This window comes from Otolemur garnettii, unplaced genomic scaffold (assembly GCF_000181295.1).
Source record: "Otolemur garnettii isolate 467f Iridium unplaced genomic scaffold, OtoGar3 scaffold00260, whole genome shotgun sequence".
NCBI classification, from domain to species: Eukaryota; Metazoa; Chordata; class Mammalia; order Primates; family Galagidae; genus Otolemur; species Otolemur garnettii.
The window spans coordinates 345476-361533 of record NW_003852655.1 but is presented as its reverse complement, the minus strand read 5'-3'; the positions used below and the strand labels follow the sequence as shown (position 1 = coordinate 361533).

General features: G+C 46.5%; 1 protein-coding gene and 1 pseudogene across 1 annotated transcript in view; one reads left to right on the top strand and one right to left on the bottom strand.

Moving 5' to 3' along the window:
• Positions 1-1419: 1419 nt before the first annotated feature.
• Positions 1420-1985, bottom strand: LOC100945339 (annotated as a pseudogene).
• Positions 1986-12708: 10723 nt separating this feature from the next.
• Positions 12709-16058, top strand: part of RNH1 (ribonuclease/angiogenin inhibitor 1) — a 12834-nt gene continuing 9484 nt past the window's right edge. The window contains exon 1 of the mRNA XM_012813353.2: positions 12709-13243. Coding sequence (XP_012668807.2) covers positions 13108-13243 — 136 coding nt within the window. The 5' untranslated portion in view covers positions 12709-13107. The remainder of the gene's footprint in view (positions 13244-16058) is intronic.

The following is a 16058-nucleotide window of genomic DNA, read 5'->3' as shown; positions in this document are numbered from 1 at the left end:
TGAGCCCAGGAGTTGGAGGTTGCTGTGAGCTGTAATGCCATGGCACTCTACCCAGGGGGACAGCTTGAGGCTCTGTCTCAAAAAAAAAAAAAAGTCATCTTGGCTGTTCTACATCCCTTGAGACACCACCCAAACCAGAATCAGCTGGTCTGTTCCCCAGAGAAGCCAGCCGCTCCTCTCAGAGGCTGCACTGAGCCCGCAGATCAGCCTAGGGAGTGCTGCACCTAACAGGGCTAAGTCCTCTGCGTCCTGAACGTTTTATCAGCTTCTCCAGCTGCCATAAGAAAGTACCACAGATTTGGTAGCTTAAACAATATTTTTTGTTTTTTCACAGTTCTGGGGGCCAAAAGCCCAAGACCAAGGTGCTAGAGATTGAGTTTCTGGAGAGGGCTCTGCCTGTGGCTGGCAGGTGGCAGCCTGCTTGCTGTGTGTTCACTGGCCTTTCCTCCTTGTGTGCACAGGGGAGAGCAAGGAGAGGGCTCTGGTGCCTCTTGTCATAAGGGCACTAATCCTATCAGCTGAGAGCCTCTCCTTATGACCTTACTTAACAGTAATCTCTTCCTAGGAGGCCCCATCTCTAAATATAGCCTCAGTGGGGGTTAGCAATTCAACATATAAATTGGGGTGGGGAATCTAAACAGTCCCAAATAAATATGGAACGTTTCTTAATTTATTTAGATCTTTTAAAATTTCTCTCCATAGTATTTTGTCCTTTTAAGAGTAATAGTTTTGCACTTCTCTTGTTTATTCCCAAGTATTTTACTCTTTTTGAAACTATTGAATGTAAAATTGGTTTCTTAATTTTATTTTCAGATAGTTTTTTGCAAGTGAACAGAAATTCAATTGATTTTTTATATTGATCTCATATTCTCAAAACTTGCTGGATTTATTTATTAGCTCTGATATCTGTAAAACATTAATAACTCTCACAAATTGACAAGATAAACAAATAGGTCAAAAAACAGGCAATCCACTGAGAAAGAAATGGAAATATGGGCCAGGTGTGGTGGCTCATGCCTGTAATCCCAGCACTATGATGCCATGGCACTCTACTGAGGGCAACAAAGTGAGACTCTGTCTCAAAAAAAAAAAAAAATGGAAATGTGCAATAAAGAATATGAAAAGTCTCCAGGGTTAACAAAAAAATATATCTGAAAAGTAGATTAAATTCCCTGGTAGTTGCCTAAGTTCAAATTAAAGTAATAGTGAGATATTTCATATCCACCAGACTGGCAAAAGTTAATGCTGGTGAAATGGGGGGAAAGTGTACTATTTTTTTTTTACATTTCAATTTTTTTCTTTAAAAGGAGTGAGTTGTGTATAGGGGGGTTAAATGCTTTATAGACAAGAAAAAAAGCTGTGCTAGAACCAACTTATTCATCATCTTCCTCTTCACCACCGTCATCCTCCCTCTTCATCTTCCTCATCTTCCTTCTTTTTCTTGCTTTTTTCAGCTTTGAGGACTCCCTTTTTCGCTGCATCAGGCTTTCCTTTAGCTCAGTATGCAGCGATATCTTTTTCGTAATTTTCCTTCAGCTTTGCAGCCTTCTTTTCCTCAGGCTGCTTGTCACCCGCAGCAGTGTTATTCCACATCTCTCCCAGCTTTTAGCAACATCACCAATGGATAGGCCGGGATGTTCTCCTTTGATATTTGGGTGATACTCAGAACAGAACAAGAAAAAGGCTGAAGGAGGCCTCTTGGGTGCATTGGGATCCTTGAACTTCTTTTTTGTTTCCCCTTTAGCAGGGATATAGATTTTCATTTCTCTTTCATAATGGGCCTTGTCCGCCTTTGCCATATCTTCAAATTTTCCTTTCTCTTTAGCAGACATGGTCTTCCACCTCTCTGAGCACTTCTTAGAAAACTCTGAGAAGTTGACTGAAGCATCTGGGTGCTTCCTCTTGTGCTCCTCCAGACAAGTTTGCACAAAGAATGTATACAATGATATTCTGCCTCTCGGTTTCTTAGGATCTCCTTTGCCCATGTTTAGTTATTTTTCCTCCGCAAGGCACAGAGTCATCCATTGCCCGTCCAGCTGTCACTTGCCCCGGTGCTGTCTCTATGGAGCTCACTGTACTGCCGTGTATTCTTAAACATTGTTCTCCAATGCAATTTTTTTTTGCAGTTTTTTAAAAAATAGCATTAGGTAATATCAATTAACCTTCAAATTAGTGGGAAAAAAGCGAATGTAAACAAATACATATATACATCTATGTGCATGATAGACTGTAGTGGCAAAAAGAAAATCCTTTCTGGTGGGACTACACCTACCGTCAACTTACAAGGGTACATGTGAAATTTACTAGGTGTAGAATATAAATGTCTTAACACAATAACTAAGAAAATGCCATGAAGGCTATGTTAACCAGTTTGATGAAAACATGTCAAATTGTAAATAAAACCAGCATATTGTATCCCATGATTACATTAATGTACACAGCTATGATTTAATAAATAAATAAATAAGATGTCACCACTGGAAAAAAAATTTTAATAAAGTAATGAATTTGTGTGCACATTAACAAAAAAAAGAAAATCCTTTCTTTTTTTTTTTTTAAGACAGAGTCTCACTCTGTCACCCTGAGTAGAGTGCTGTGCTGCCATAGCTCACAGCAACCTAAAACTCCCAGACCAAGGGACCCGCCTGCCTCAGCCTTCCAAGTGGCTGGGACTACAGGTGTCCACCACAATGCCCAGTTAGTTTTTCCTGCTTTTCGCAGAGACAAGGTCTTACTCTTGCTCAGGGTGGTTTCAAACTCCTGAACTCAAGTAATCCACCTGCCTCAGCCTCCCAGAGTGCTGGGATTACATGTGTGAGCCACTGTGCCCAACCAAAAGAATTTTAAAAATCCTAACAAATTGGAAGCCAATATTAAAAAGTAATACCTGCTGCAAAGACGAGATTATAGCCAGGGCAGTGCCCTGCAGAAACTTCCCTGAGGCTTTAGGTGTAGTGAAATGTAGATAGAGAGAAATGGGTATAGTGGGATCCTATTTTGGTAACAAATATTAAAAACGATCTTTACACACATTCTGCATATGTGGGTGGGAGGGTAGAAGGGCAGGGAGGGAGCGAAGAGGGATGACTCCATGAAACTGCCAGAAGGCATCACAGGGTCCCAAACAGGTTTAGACGCATGGAGTTACACCCACACCTGCCCCCTGGAGAGCCGTCAGTGATGCTTCCGTGAAAAAGACAGAGATGCAAAGAAATTGGGATAGTAAAACTCTAGCTGACTGGCACACCAGCATGTGTGTACATACCTTACACACCCGTACACACCTGCACACACTGTGTGGGGCCCGACAGGCACACAGGCCCCTCTGCTTGGCCTACTGTCTGGTCCCATATGTCTGGTTTTGATGATTCAATCTATGTCTACACTGTGAAAAACTCACAATAATGACATCCAGCATTTCATAGTCCGTGTGTGTGTGTGTGTGTGTGTGTGGTGAGAATGTTTAGGATCTAATGCTCCTAGCAAATTTGAGGCACAAAACAAACACCACCTTGCTGCCTGAAGTGGGTCTCCAGAACTTACCTACCACATGTGGCTGAAACTTAGTGCCTCTGGCCAGCACTTCTCGCCCTGCCTGCGCAGCCCTGGTAGTAGCACCCCACTCTCTGCTGTGAGCATTGGGCTGTGCAGGATGTGGCCTGTGATTCTGGGTCTGGCTTCTTTCACTCAGCATGATGTGTTCTAGGCCCATCCAGACTGACGGGATTTCCTTCTTTTTTAAGGTGGACTAACACCTTACCATGAGTGTGCACACACATTTTCTTTTATAAAAAAAAGTCGAATCCATAGAAACACAGTAGAATGGTGGTCACCAGAAGTGGGGAGAGGAAGGAAACAGGGAGAAGCAAGTCAGGAACTTGAGGTCACACAGGAGGATGAATCCAGAGCACCATTGGACACAGCCAGCAGCTGTGGCGGCCTGTACAGTGTGTCTGCGGGGTGTAGGTCTACCCAGCCCTTCCTCTACCTCACTTGAATTTAACTGAGTTTTTCTCTCAAATGAGCATACAGTTGTTAATCTACTGGTATTTTCCTTCAGTTCTTTAAGAACTAAACTTATAGCAGCAAAAGAAGGTGGCCTCCATGTTTGCCCAAGTCAGGAAGGAGACGTCCTCACTCACTGCAGTGTTGCCAGCGTCCATCCACCCATGAAGGGCTGGATTCCCAGAGGAGCTGGACACCCTCAGCTGCCATCCTCCTGTCTAGAAGGGACATAGACAGAGGTGGTACCAGACTGCCCACAGACTAACTGGGCTAAAGTTATTTAATGTGGCACATCTCACAACAACATAAGATAATAGAACCCACTGTCAGGGTCCTCTGAGTGGCACTGAGCCCACTGGCTTCACAGTGAGTCTTCTGCCACACCTGCCTCAGGCTCCCATGCCAATGTAGCTGGTCCTGATAGGCTTTCCCTTCCCTGCTAGCTATGGACACTGGCATCTGCCTGGGCTTTGGCTCTGGGGCTTCTCCCCACAGCGTCAAACACATACCAGGTTGTGATTGGCCTATAGTTGTTCCCAAAGCCTAGATGGCAAATGTCTGGAAGTATCATGGGCATTCCCAAATTATGCCAAAAATACCAACCCCAAAGGCCGAGGGAAGTCTTAGTTTATTGCTCTATATTCTTAGCTATTCAAGCTAAAATTGGGGGGTTGGACATGGTGGCTCATGCCTGTAATCCTAGGACTCTGGGAGGCCAAGGCACGTGGATTGCTTGAGCTCACGAGTTTGAGACGAGCTTGAGCAAAAGTACTACCCCTATCTCTACTAAAAAGAGAAAAACTGAGGCATGAGGATTGCTTGAATCCAAGAATTTGAAGTTCCTGTGAGCTATGACTCCATGGCACTCTACCTAGGGCAACAGTTTGAGACTCTGTTTCAAAGAACAAAGAAAAGAAAAAAGCTAAAATTTGGGGAGTTTTTCTTTCCCCCACCTGACAGCCAACCATCACCAGGTTGAATCAACTGTCTCTTCAAAACATCAAGAACCCTTCTCCTCTCCCCCATGGCAGGAAGTCCAACCTGCCATGACTGCCTAACTGATCTCCTGTTCCCGGGGAAAAAACTCAAGCTCCATGACAGGCTCAGCTTGCCAGGCCCTGCAGGACTTGCCTGGATGTCTGGGTGGCCTCACCGCAAAGCTGCTCACCCTCCATCCTACAGGTGCCTCTGAAATCTTTCATCAAAAAGTGTATCCAGGCTGGGCTCCGTGGCTCACACCTGTAATCCTAGCACCCTGGGAGGCCGAGGCAGGTGGACTGCTGGAGCTCACAAGTTTGAGACCAGCTTAAGCAAAAGCAAGACCCCCATCTCTATTAAAAAGAGAAAAACTGAGGCAAAAGAATTGCTTGAGCCCAAGAGTTGGAGGTTGCTGTGAGCTATGACACCACAGCACTCTATTTTGGGCAACAGCTTTGAGACTCTGTCTCAAAAAAAAAGTGCATCCACTTCACTCTGTGAAGGGCAGGGACCCCTGCAATGACTTTGCACCAAGAAAGAGGCCTGTGCCTTTAAAAAAAAATACTGGCTTAGTGCCTGTAGCTCAACAGCTAAGGTGCTAGCCACATACACTAGAGCTGATGTGTTCAAACCCAACCCACGCCTGCCCTACAATTACAACTATAATAAAAAAATAGCCAAGTGTTATGGTGGGTGCCTATAGTCCTAGCTACATGGGAGGCTGAGGCAAGAGAATCACTTAAAGCCCATGATGAAACTGTCTAGAAAAAAACAAAAAAACTTTAAATTAAAATCAAATTAAAAAGAAATGTGGTCCATGTGTATCCATGTGGGCTCTGAGGGGATAAGGCCATGCTTGTGGAAGAGTGCTGCTCTTCCCCACAGAGAGCTTGCTGGGGGCTCACTAAAGCCAGCAGGGAGGCAGGTGGGGCCCACCTCTCTCCACCTGGGCAGCACCAAGGGCTGAGGCTGCCATGACTGTCCAGCAGCCTCAGTAGCAGCAGAAATAGCACCCCTGACACCCTTAGCTGCTACTCTGCTGTGGCCACCTCTGGCCTAGAGTGAGATGACAAGCCTTTGGGTGTTCCCCTAAGTGACAGGCCCTGACACTGGTAAAGGAGGAAGGCTAGGGCTCGAAGCCCTTCCTCACTGGCTCTGCTATACATATGCCACATTCTTTCTGCCTCCAAGAGCCTAGCAGGCATCCTCAAACTATGGCCTACAGGCCACATGCGGCCTGCCGAGGACATTTATCCCGCCCGCTGGGTGTTTTTGCTGCTGCTGCCTGTCCTGCTTAGCCACTGCCTGTCCTTTTAAACTATAGTCTGGCCCTCCAATGGTCTGAGGGACAGTGAACTGGCCCTCTGTTTAAAAAGTTTGAGAACCCCTGGCTAGAGCCTCTCTGTCTCCCCTACAGCATCGCCACGCCCCATGACTTGTGCCTGTGGCTGCTAAGTCCCAGCTCACACCCCCATAAAGCTCTGCAATACCCTTGGCCCATCTGACTCCCCACAACGTCCCACCCAGGGGCTTGGCCCCGTCTCCCCTGCAATTCTTCTACCATCTCTGCACTAGCCCCTGCCAAGCCCCTAACTGGCCTCCATGGCAGTCTCAGCCCTCACCACACTGCTCCTGTGATCAGAATGGCCTGACTAACCCCCAATGTCCTCCTGCACCCCGCTGACTGACAGAAATGATGGAAGCCAAAAGACAACGGAACGGCATCCTCAAAATGCTGACAGAAATGACTGCCAACCTTTCCATGGCAGAAATACACACACAGAAATAACTGCCGATTTATAATTCTATACCCAGTAAAGATATCCTTCAAAAATAAAGGGGATACAAACTAGCAAAATCTGTCACCAGTAAATTCATTGCAAATGAAATACTAAAAGATATTCTCCAGGAAGGAGAAAAAAGACAGCCCTGATGGAAGTTTCAAGATGTCAGAATGAAGAGCAACAAAATTCTACATGAATACTAGCTGCATAAAATAAAACCCAGGACGCCATGGTGGGGATTAAAATAGACAAAGGCCAGGCAAAGTGGCTTATACCTGTGGTGCTAGCACCTTGGGAGACTGACACAGGAGGATTGCTCAAGGCCAGGCATTTAAAACCAAGCTGGACAACGTAGCAAGGCCCCATCTCCAAAAATAGTAATAAATAAATAAATAAGCCAGGTGTGGTGGCACATGCCTGTAACCCTAGCTACTTGGGAGACTGAGGCAGGAGGATCCCTTGAGCCCAGGATCCCAGCTTTGATCTCACCACTATACTCCAACACGACTGACAGAGCAAGACTCTTTCTTTCTTTCTTTTTTTTTTTTTTTTTTTTTTTTTTGTTGCAGTTTGGCCAGGGCCGGGTTTGAAACCGCCACCCTCGGTATATGGGGCCAGCGTCCTACTCATTGAGCCACCAGTGCTGCCCAAGACTCTTTCTTTTAAAAAAACTTTTTTGAACTTAATGTTAAAAGTAAATCACAAATCAATGCTTGTCAGAAGTAGAAAGGGAATTATTAATTATATTAATGTATATGTACAGACAAGAGAATATCAGTGATCTAAGCATCCATTTCAAGAACTGACATAAGGGCTCAGTGCCTGTGACTCAAGTGGCTAAGGTGCCAGCCACATACACCTGAGCTGGCGGGTTCAAATCCAGCCCAGGCAGCCAAATGACAATGACGGCTACAACCAAAAAATAGCCAGCCGGGCATTGTGGCAGGAACCTGTAGTTCCAGCTACTTGGGAGGTGGAGGCAAGAGAATCACTTGAGCCCAGGAATTGGAGGTTGCTATGAGCTGTGATGCCATGGCACTCTACCCAGGGTGACAGATTAAGACTCTGTCTCAAAAAAAAAAAAAAAAAAGAATTGACATAAGAAGTGAAATCCCTAAAACTAGAAGGAAACATGAAATAAAGAGCAGACACTAGTGAGATATTAAAGATACAACAGCTGGGTGTGGGGGCTCACTTCTGTAATCCTAGCACTCTGGGAGGCTGAGATGGGTGGACTGCTTGGGCTCATGAGTTTGAGACCAGACTGAGCCAGAGCAAGACCTCATCTCTAAAAATAGCTAGGCGTTGTGTTGGGCACCTATAGTCCCAGCTACTCGGGTGGCTGAGGCAAGAGAATCGCTCATCCCAAGAGTTTGAGGCTGCTGTGAGCTGTGACGCCACAGTACTCTATATAGAGTGACATAGTGAGATTCTCAAAAAAAAAAAAAAATTAACATAAAATCAGTATTGGGTATGAAAAGGGGAAATCACTACAGATACAACAGATAATTTTTTTTAAAACCAGGATATTATGAAAAGCTTTATTCCAAACATTTTGAAAATACAGTGGAAAAGTACAAATCTCTAAAAATACAACTTACAAAAACCATCATAGGAAGAAATAGAAAAATCTGCATAGTTCTAGAACTGTTAAAGAAATAGAATCCATGATATAAAACCTTCCTACAAAGAAAAAAACTAAATTGGTTCTACAAAACATTTAAGAAATAATGAATGTAAGGGTGGCGCCTGTGGCTCAGTGAGTAGGGCACTGGCCCCATATACCAAGGGTGGCAAGATTGAATCCGGCCCTGGCCAAACTGCAACAACAACAAAATAAATTAATTAAATTTGGTCCACCCCTGTGGCTCAGTGAGTTGGGCATTGGCCCCATATACCAAGGGTGGCGGGTTCAAATTCAGCTCCAGCCAAACTGCAACGACAAAAAAATAGCCAGGCGTTGTGACGGGTGTCTGTAGTCTCAGCTACTTGGGAGGCTGAGGCAAGAGAATCACCTAAGCCCTAGAGCTGGAGGTTGCTATGAGCTGTGACGCCATGGCACTCTACTGAGGGTGACAAAGTGAGACTCTGTCTCTAAAAAAATGAAGAAGAAGAAATAATGAATGCCAATATTATTATCTCTTCCAGAAAATGGGGATACAATTCCCAACTCATTTTATGAGGTCACCAGAACCTTGCTCCCCAAACAAAAAAACTGAACATACACGTACTCCTCTATCACTCAGCAATTCCACTCCTATTCTTAGGTATACATCCAGCCAGAAATGCCCACCACATTTAGCAAAAACACACACAAGAACGTCCATACAAAGCAATGTTTTTTATAATAGCCAAAAGATAGAAATACCTAAATGTTCACTAGGATATAACAGGTAAATAAATACATCATGGTGTACTGGAGACTGAACTGACTACTGCTAGTCTCAATGAAGTGGATGAGCATCACATAAATGTTGAGAAGAAATCAGACACGAAAAAGAATGTGCACTCATGATTTCTTTTACATAAAGTTCAAAACAGGCAAGGTAAAGTGGTTCACACTGGTAATTCCAGCCCTCTGGAAGGCTGAAGTGGGAGGATCAGTTGGGCTCAGGAGTGTGAGACCAATCTGAGCAAGAGCAAGATCTCTTCTCTACTAAATGTGGAAAAACTAGCCAGCCATTGTGATGGGCACTTATAGTCCCAGCTACTTGGGAAGTTGAGGCGAGAGGACTTTTTTTTTTTTGAGACAGAGTCAGTCTCATTTTGTTGCCCTCCATAGGGTGCCATGGCATCATAGCTCACAACAACCACAAACTCTTGGGCTTAAGTGATCCTCTTGCCTCAGCCTCCTGAGTAGCTGGGACTATAGGTGCCAGCCACAACGTCTGCCACAACATATATATTTTTTAAAGAGACAGGGTCTTACTCTTACTCATTCTGGTCTCCAACTCCTGAGCTCAGACAATCTACCTACCATGGCCTCCCAGAGTGCTAGGATTACAGGTGTGAGCCACCATGCCTGATCCCAGGAAGATCTCTGGAACCCAAGAATTTGAGGCTGCTGTGAACTATGACCCCACAGCACTCTACCCAGAGTGACGAAGTGAGACTCTGTCTCAAAATAAATAAAATAAAATAAGATATTTTTAAGGAACATATTTTTTTTTGACCAGGGCCAGGTTTGAACCTGCCACCTCCAGTATATGGGGCCTGCACCCTACTCCTTTGAGCCACAGGTGCTACCCAATATATTTTCTTTTTTGAGACAGAGGCTTATTATGTTGCCCTTGTAAAGTGCTGTGGCATCACAGCTCTCAGCAACCTCAAGCTCTTGGGCTTAAGTGATTCTCTTGCCTCAGCCTCCCAAGTAGCTGGGACTACACGTGCCCAACACAACACCCAGCTATTTTTTGTTGCAGTTGTCATTGTTGTTTAACTGGCCTGGGCTGGGTTCGAACCCACCAGCCTCCATGTATGTGACTGGCACCGTAACCAATGAGCTATGAGCGCCGAGCCTTTTTAATTTATTTTTTATTGTTTTTTGAGACTGAGTCTCACTTGTCGCCCTTGGTAGAATGCTGAAGCATCATAGCTTACAGAAACCTCAAACTCCTGGGCTTAAGTGATTCTCTTGCTTCAGCCTCCCAAATAGCTGGGACTACAGCTGCCCACCTCAACACTCAGCTATTTTTAGAGATGAGGTCTCACTCCGGTTCAGGCTAGTCTCCAACCTTTGAGCTCAGGCAATCCACCCTTATCGGCCTCCCAAGTGCTGGGATTATAAGCACACCCAGCCCAAGGATGAATTCTAAACCTCACATCCAGATTCTAAATCAAAATCATTTTGGTTTTGCAGCATGCTTTTCTTTTTCTTTTTCTTGACACAGCCTCACTTTATCACCCAAGCTATAGTGCTGTGGCGTCATCCTCATAGCAACCTCAAACTCTGGGCTTGAGCAATCTTCTTACCTCAGCCTCCTAGTAGCTGGGACTACAGGCATTCCCCACCATGCCTGGCTAATTTTTCTAGTTTTAGTGGAGTTAGAGTATTACTTTTTTGCTTAGGCTGGTCTCAAACTCCTAGACAAATGTGATCTTCCTGCCTCGGCCTCCCAGAGGGATTGCAGGCCTGAGTCTCAGCAACTGGCCCAACCTTCTCTTTTAAAGACAATGGTAACAGAGGTTCCACAAGTTGCTAAAGAGCAGCTCTGGCATATAACCCCCTTGTTTCCAATTTCATATGCCAAAATGTTAAATTAAGAGAATTGTGAGCTAGACAAAAATGTAACATTTGTTGAATAAGCATGCAAAGCCTAAGTCACAAAGTTAATATGTTGAACTAGGCAATGTTTATTTGCATAATCAAACCTGTGCTCAGAAATGGTTTTATTTTATTTCGAGAGCTCTTGCTCTCAGAGACTGATCTCTAACTCCAGGCCTCAAGGGATCCTCCCAATGTGCTGGAATTACAAACTTGGTCCACCAATCCCAGCCTAGAAACTGCTCTTTAGTCATAATTCCAACAAGCCTTGGCTTTTGGTGTGCATTAAATACAAAGAAACATAGGCAGCCCCTGTTGGCTCAAAGGAGTAGGGCGCTGGCCCCATGTACTGGAGGTGGAATGTTCAAACCCAGCCCCAGCCAAAAAAAACTGCAAAAAAAAAAAAAAGTTAAATACAAAGAAACACAAAAACAGCAATGGCACCACAGAAAGGAGGTGGGCCTTCCTCTCTGCTGTCCTCCTCCTCCCAGAAGCCTGCCTGGCACCACGTGGTCTTGGTCGACCCCAACCCTCTGCTGACCCCAGTGCCTGCCAGAGACCATCACAGATGATTGCCTGAATTTATTTTATTTTATTTTTTATTCTTAATATTTATTTTTAATTTAAAAGTTAATTTATTTCAAGTTAATGTGAAGGTACAACCAGGTCAAAATATTTGATTTTGTTAGGTAGAGTTCTTCTTATAATTGATTTTAGAAAAGTTCATCAAAGAACACTGAAAAATAATATAAACAGGCCTGGCTCGGTGGCTCACACCTGGGAGGCTGAGGCAGGAGAGATCGCTTGAGCCCAGGAGTTTGAGGTTGCTGTGAGCTATGTCGCCAGGACACTATATCCAGGGCGACAGAGTGAGACTCTGTCTCAAAACAAACAAAAATATATATAAACGGGCAGCGCCTGTGGCTCAAAGAAGTAAGGCACTGGCCCCATATGCCGGAGGTGGCGGGTTCAAACCCAGCCCCTGTCAAAAACCACACACACAAAAATAATATATATGCACTTTTTTTATATATAAGCATATTTTTATCAAAATTGCTAACGTAAACTTTTGACACCAGATAAGTGCGTCCCAGGGACGTAAGCTTTCGTGACACCGCCCAAACGAGGCCGCGCAGGGTACCCCTTTTGAAACCCAACCCTACTCGCCCGATGCCCCCTTCTCTGTAGAAGACGCCCCCAAACCCGGAAACCTCCCTCTGGGGCTTATGGGATGTCTCTCCCCGTGACAGGCTCACGTTCCGCTGCCCCACCTTGCAGGAAGGAGGCCGGAGGGCCCCGACTCCGCCCGCCGCGTAGGCAGCGCGGCATCACCCCGCACTCCGGCCCCACCCCGCCGTTGCAGACACCGCCCAATTCGGCCGGTCCAGAATCCGCCTCGTAGCTCTCAGCCTGCAGGCCAGTGACCGCCAGTCGGGCGCCTTGAGGTCAGTCCCTCAGGCGACGCGTCAGCCCGCGGCCAGCCCTCCCCGACGCCAGCTGTGGTCAGGCCTCCTGAACACGTGCGCCGGGTGCTACTGTGATCCAAGTTGCAGACTCCACACTGGGGTCCCCGGGGTGGGGCGGGCGGGGAGGGCAGGGCGTCAGCTAACGTGTCGCTCCCCGTGCGTCATCGCGCCGTCCCGGAGCACGCCGGGAGTGCGGTGTGGGGGCACCTGCTGGCGTCAGGTGTGGGGCATCGTTCTCCTCGTAGTGTTCTCTCGAAGACCCGACCTCCCAGGAACGGCAGCCACGTTCGATCCCGGAGGTGGGGCGCAGAGGGCGCGCGCGAGTCCTGGGTGGTCTGCGGCCCCCAGGGGACGGCAGAGACAGCAGGGACGGCGGCTGGGGCGGAGGCCAGGACCCAACAGCACCTCTGGGTCCTGGGCTTGGGCACTGTCGCTAGGTGTAAAATGTGCCGGCGAAGGTGGAGAACGGCCAGGGCACCTTGAGCACTGGGCGCCGCTCCAGCCCCGGACCGCGCAGGGCTGTCTGACCTTGGAACCTGCCAGGCCCAGACGGAGCCAGAGCACCTCACGGCGGGCTCACGGCGGGCTTGCGGCGGCGGGAGAACGTTTAATGCCGCAGAGCGCTAAGCGGCCAGGTGGGAGGAATTCTTCAAATTCTCCTCCCAGGGACTTTGGGAGACAAGGTTTTCAAAGACAGCTGGGAGGGCAGAGCCCTCAGTCCCGTGCTCTAGACCTCAGGGGCTTGGGTGAGTCACCAGCCCCTTGGAATCCAGGACCTGGACGATGACTCATAAAGCTAAAACTCTTTATGGCCACCAGCTACGTGACTCCAGAGTAGTAATTATGGACAGCAGCTAAGTATCATCGTTTTTTAGCTAGGCTTGTTCCTTCATATAGTTGGGGGGTTTTGCAGTTTTGGCCAGGTCTGGGTTTGAACCTGCCACCCCCGGCATATGGGGCCGGCTCCCTACTCCTTGAGCCACAGGCGCCACCCATCCTAAATATAGTTTTGGAGCCCTTACTCCAGTTCTCTCCTTGCACCTCTTTATTAATGTAAAGACAGTTTCAGCCCCTTTCTACCCTGATGGAAAGCCTGTAAACAGTTTGAATGTCCTCCTGTAGAGTTAATTGCACACGATATGGCCATTAAAAACTACACTGAATACATATCCTTAAGTGAGAATTATTATAGCAGTTGCAATAGTGTATTAGTTTCCTATTCCCCCAATAACAAAATTGCCACCACTTTGTTAATTTTACACTTTTGGAGGTCAGAAGTCCAAAATGAATTGTAGGGCTTGGCACCTGTGGCTCAAGTGGCTAAGGCACCAGCTACATACACCTGAGCTGGTGGATTCAAATCCAACCTGGGCCGGCCAAAGGACATTGATGGCTGCAACCAAAAAGTAGCCAGGCGTTGTGGTGGGTGCCTGTAGTCCCAGCTACTTGGGAGGTGGAGGTGGGAGACTGGCTTGAGCCCAGGAGTTGGAGGTTGCTGTGACCTGTGATGCCATGGCACTCTATCCAGGGCAACAGCTTGAGGCTCTGCCTCGGGGAAAAAAAAAAAAAAATCATGAGTTGTAGGCAGTAAAATCAAGCTGTCAGGAAGAATCTGTGGCTTTGCCTTGTCCAGCTTCTGGCAGCTGTCTTCCTCCATTTTCCAACCCCTTAGTCTGCCTCCCTCCTTGTAAGGACACTGGATTTCACTGGGCCTGCCAGATAACCTATCTCAGAATCCTTCACTTAGTTGCATCTGCAAAGTCCATTTTGCCATGTAAGTGGCAAAGTAAGTGAGGCAAAGATCTTAATCAATGGAGGTTTATTATGCCAAAGTTTGAGGACAAGGTCAGGAAAAACACAAACCATATACATATCGGTGACTAAGTTTTTCTGAAATGCAATTTAGGAACTCAGTTTTTAAAGGGGACAGGGGGCAGTGCCTGTGGCTCAAAGGAGTAGGGCGCCGGCCCCATATGCCAGAGGTGGTGGGTTCAAACCCAGCCCTGGCCAAAAACTGCCAAAAAATAAAAATAAAATAAAGAGGACAGGGCATACAGGAGGAGGAGAGTGGGCAGTGAGACAAGTGGGTACTTGTTTGTGAGGCCCAGGTTCTATATTTTACATAATAACAGGTGAATGTTACAAGAGAAAAATGAAGCATTCATTATGTAGATACCCCTTAGTTAGATCCATTGATCCCATTGTTGATGAAAAAGAAGCCGTATTCTATAAAATAACACAAGAGGTTTATTCTGAGCCAAATTTGAGGACCATAACCTGTAGCCACACTCAAGAAGCCTTGAACATGGACTCTCAGCAGTGGGGTTAGTTTGGTTTTATACATTTTAGGGAGACAGGAATTACAGGTGAGGTCATAATATTTGTTTTGGCCCAAAAGGTAGGACATCTGGAAGGGGAGGCGGCTTGCAGGTGATAGGTGGGTTTAAAGATTTTTTGTTTGTTTTGAGATAGAGTCTCACTATGTCACTCTCAGTAGAGTACATGGCATCACAGCTCACAGCAACCTCAAACTCCTGGGCTTAAGTGATTCTCTTGCCTTAGCTCCCAAGTAGCTGGGACTACAGGCAACCTGCCACTTTTGTTATTGTTATTGTCATTGTTTAGCAGGCCCAGGCCAGGCTTGAACCCACCAGCCTTGGTGTATGTGGCTGGTGCCCTACCGGTGCCAACCCTTGGGTTTAAAGATTCTTTTTTTTTTTTTTTTTTTTTTTAAGTTTTTGGCTGGGGGCTGGGTTTGAACCTGCCATCTCCAGCATATGGGGCCTGGGCCCTACTCCTTTGAGCCACAGGCTCCGCCCTGGGTTAAAGATTCTTTAGCTGACAATTGGCTGAAAGAGTCAGCTGCTAATAGACCAGGAAGTCAGTGAAAAGGAATGCCAAAGTAAGGGTCTGTAAATCAGAGACAAGACTTAAGTGGTTTATTGTGTATATTTAGGGCCTGTGGGTAGGTCTTGAATAGCCTTAGGCCTGTTAGTGAGACACAGGACATCTCTGAGGGGAAGGGCATGAGGAGGCTTGTCTGATCCCCTTTCTCACGGCCAGCAACTCAGTTTTAGGGATCCCCTGGGGTATGAGGGGGTCTAGTCAGTCAGTTGCTGTCGGGGGAGCTTTAAGATTTTATTTTAGTTCTGGGAAGGTAAACTTACAAGCATTCATAGTTTGGTTTGTTTTTTTTCCTGGACAAGTCCTTGACTTTGTCTTAATAAACCTCCACTGATTAAGATTTTTGCCTCAGTCATTTTTATTTGGACAGATGAATTGAACAGACTTTATTTTTAGGGGCTAGACTTAGCTGCAGACCCAAAGCTCAATTGGCAAGGTCTTGTTAATGGGAGGCCAGCAAGGAATTTCCTTAGATGTCTGAGGCCTTTTCTCTCCTGGCGACCTGGCTGGCTGTGCTGTTAGCAACTTTTCCTGGGGAGGAGGCTTGCAAGACTCACGCTCCAGGCTTGGCGCCTATAGCTCAACTGGCTAAGGCGCCAGCCACGTACACCTAAGGTGGCGGGTTCGAATCCCCAGCCCGGACCCGCCAAACAACAA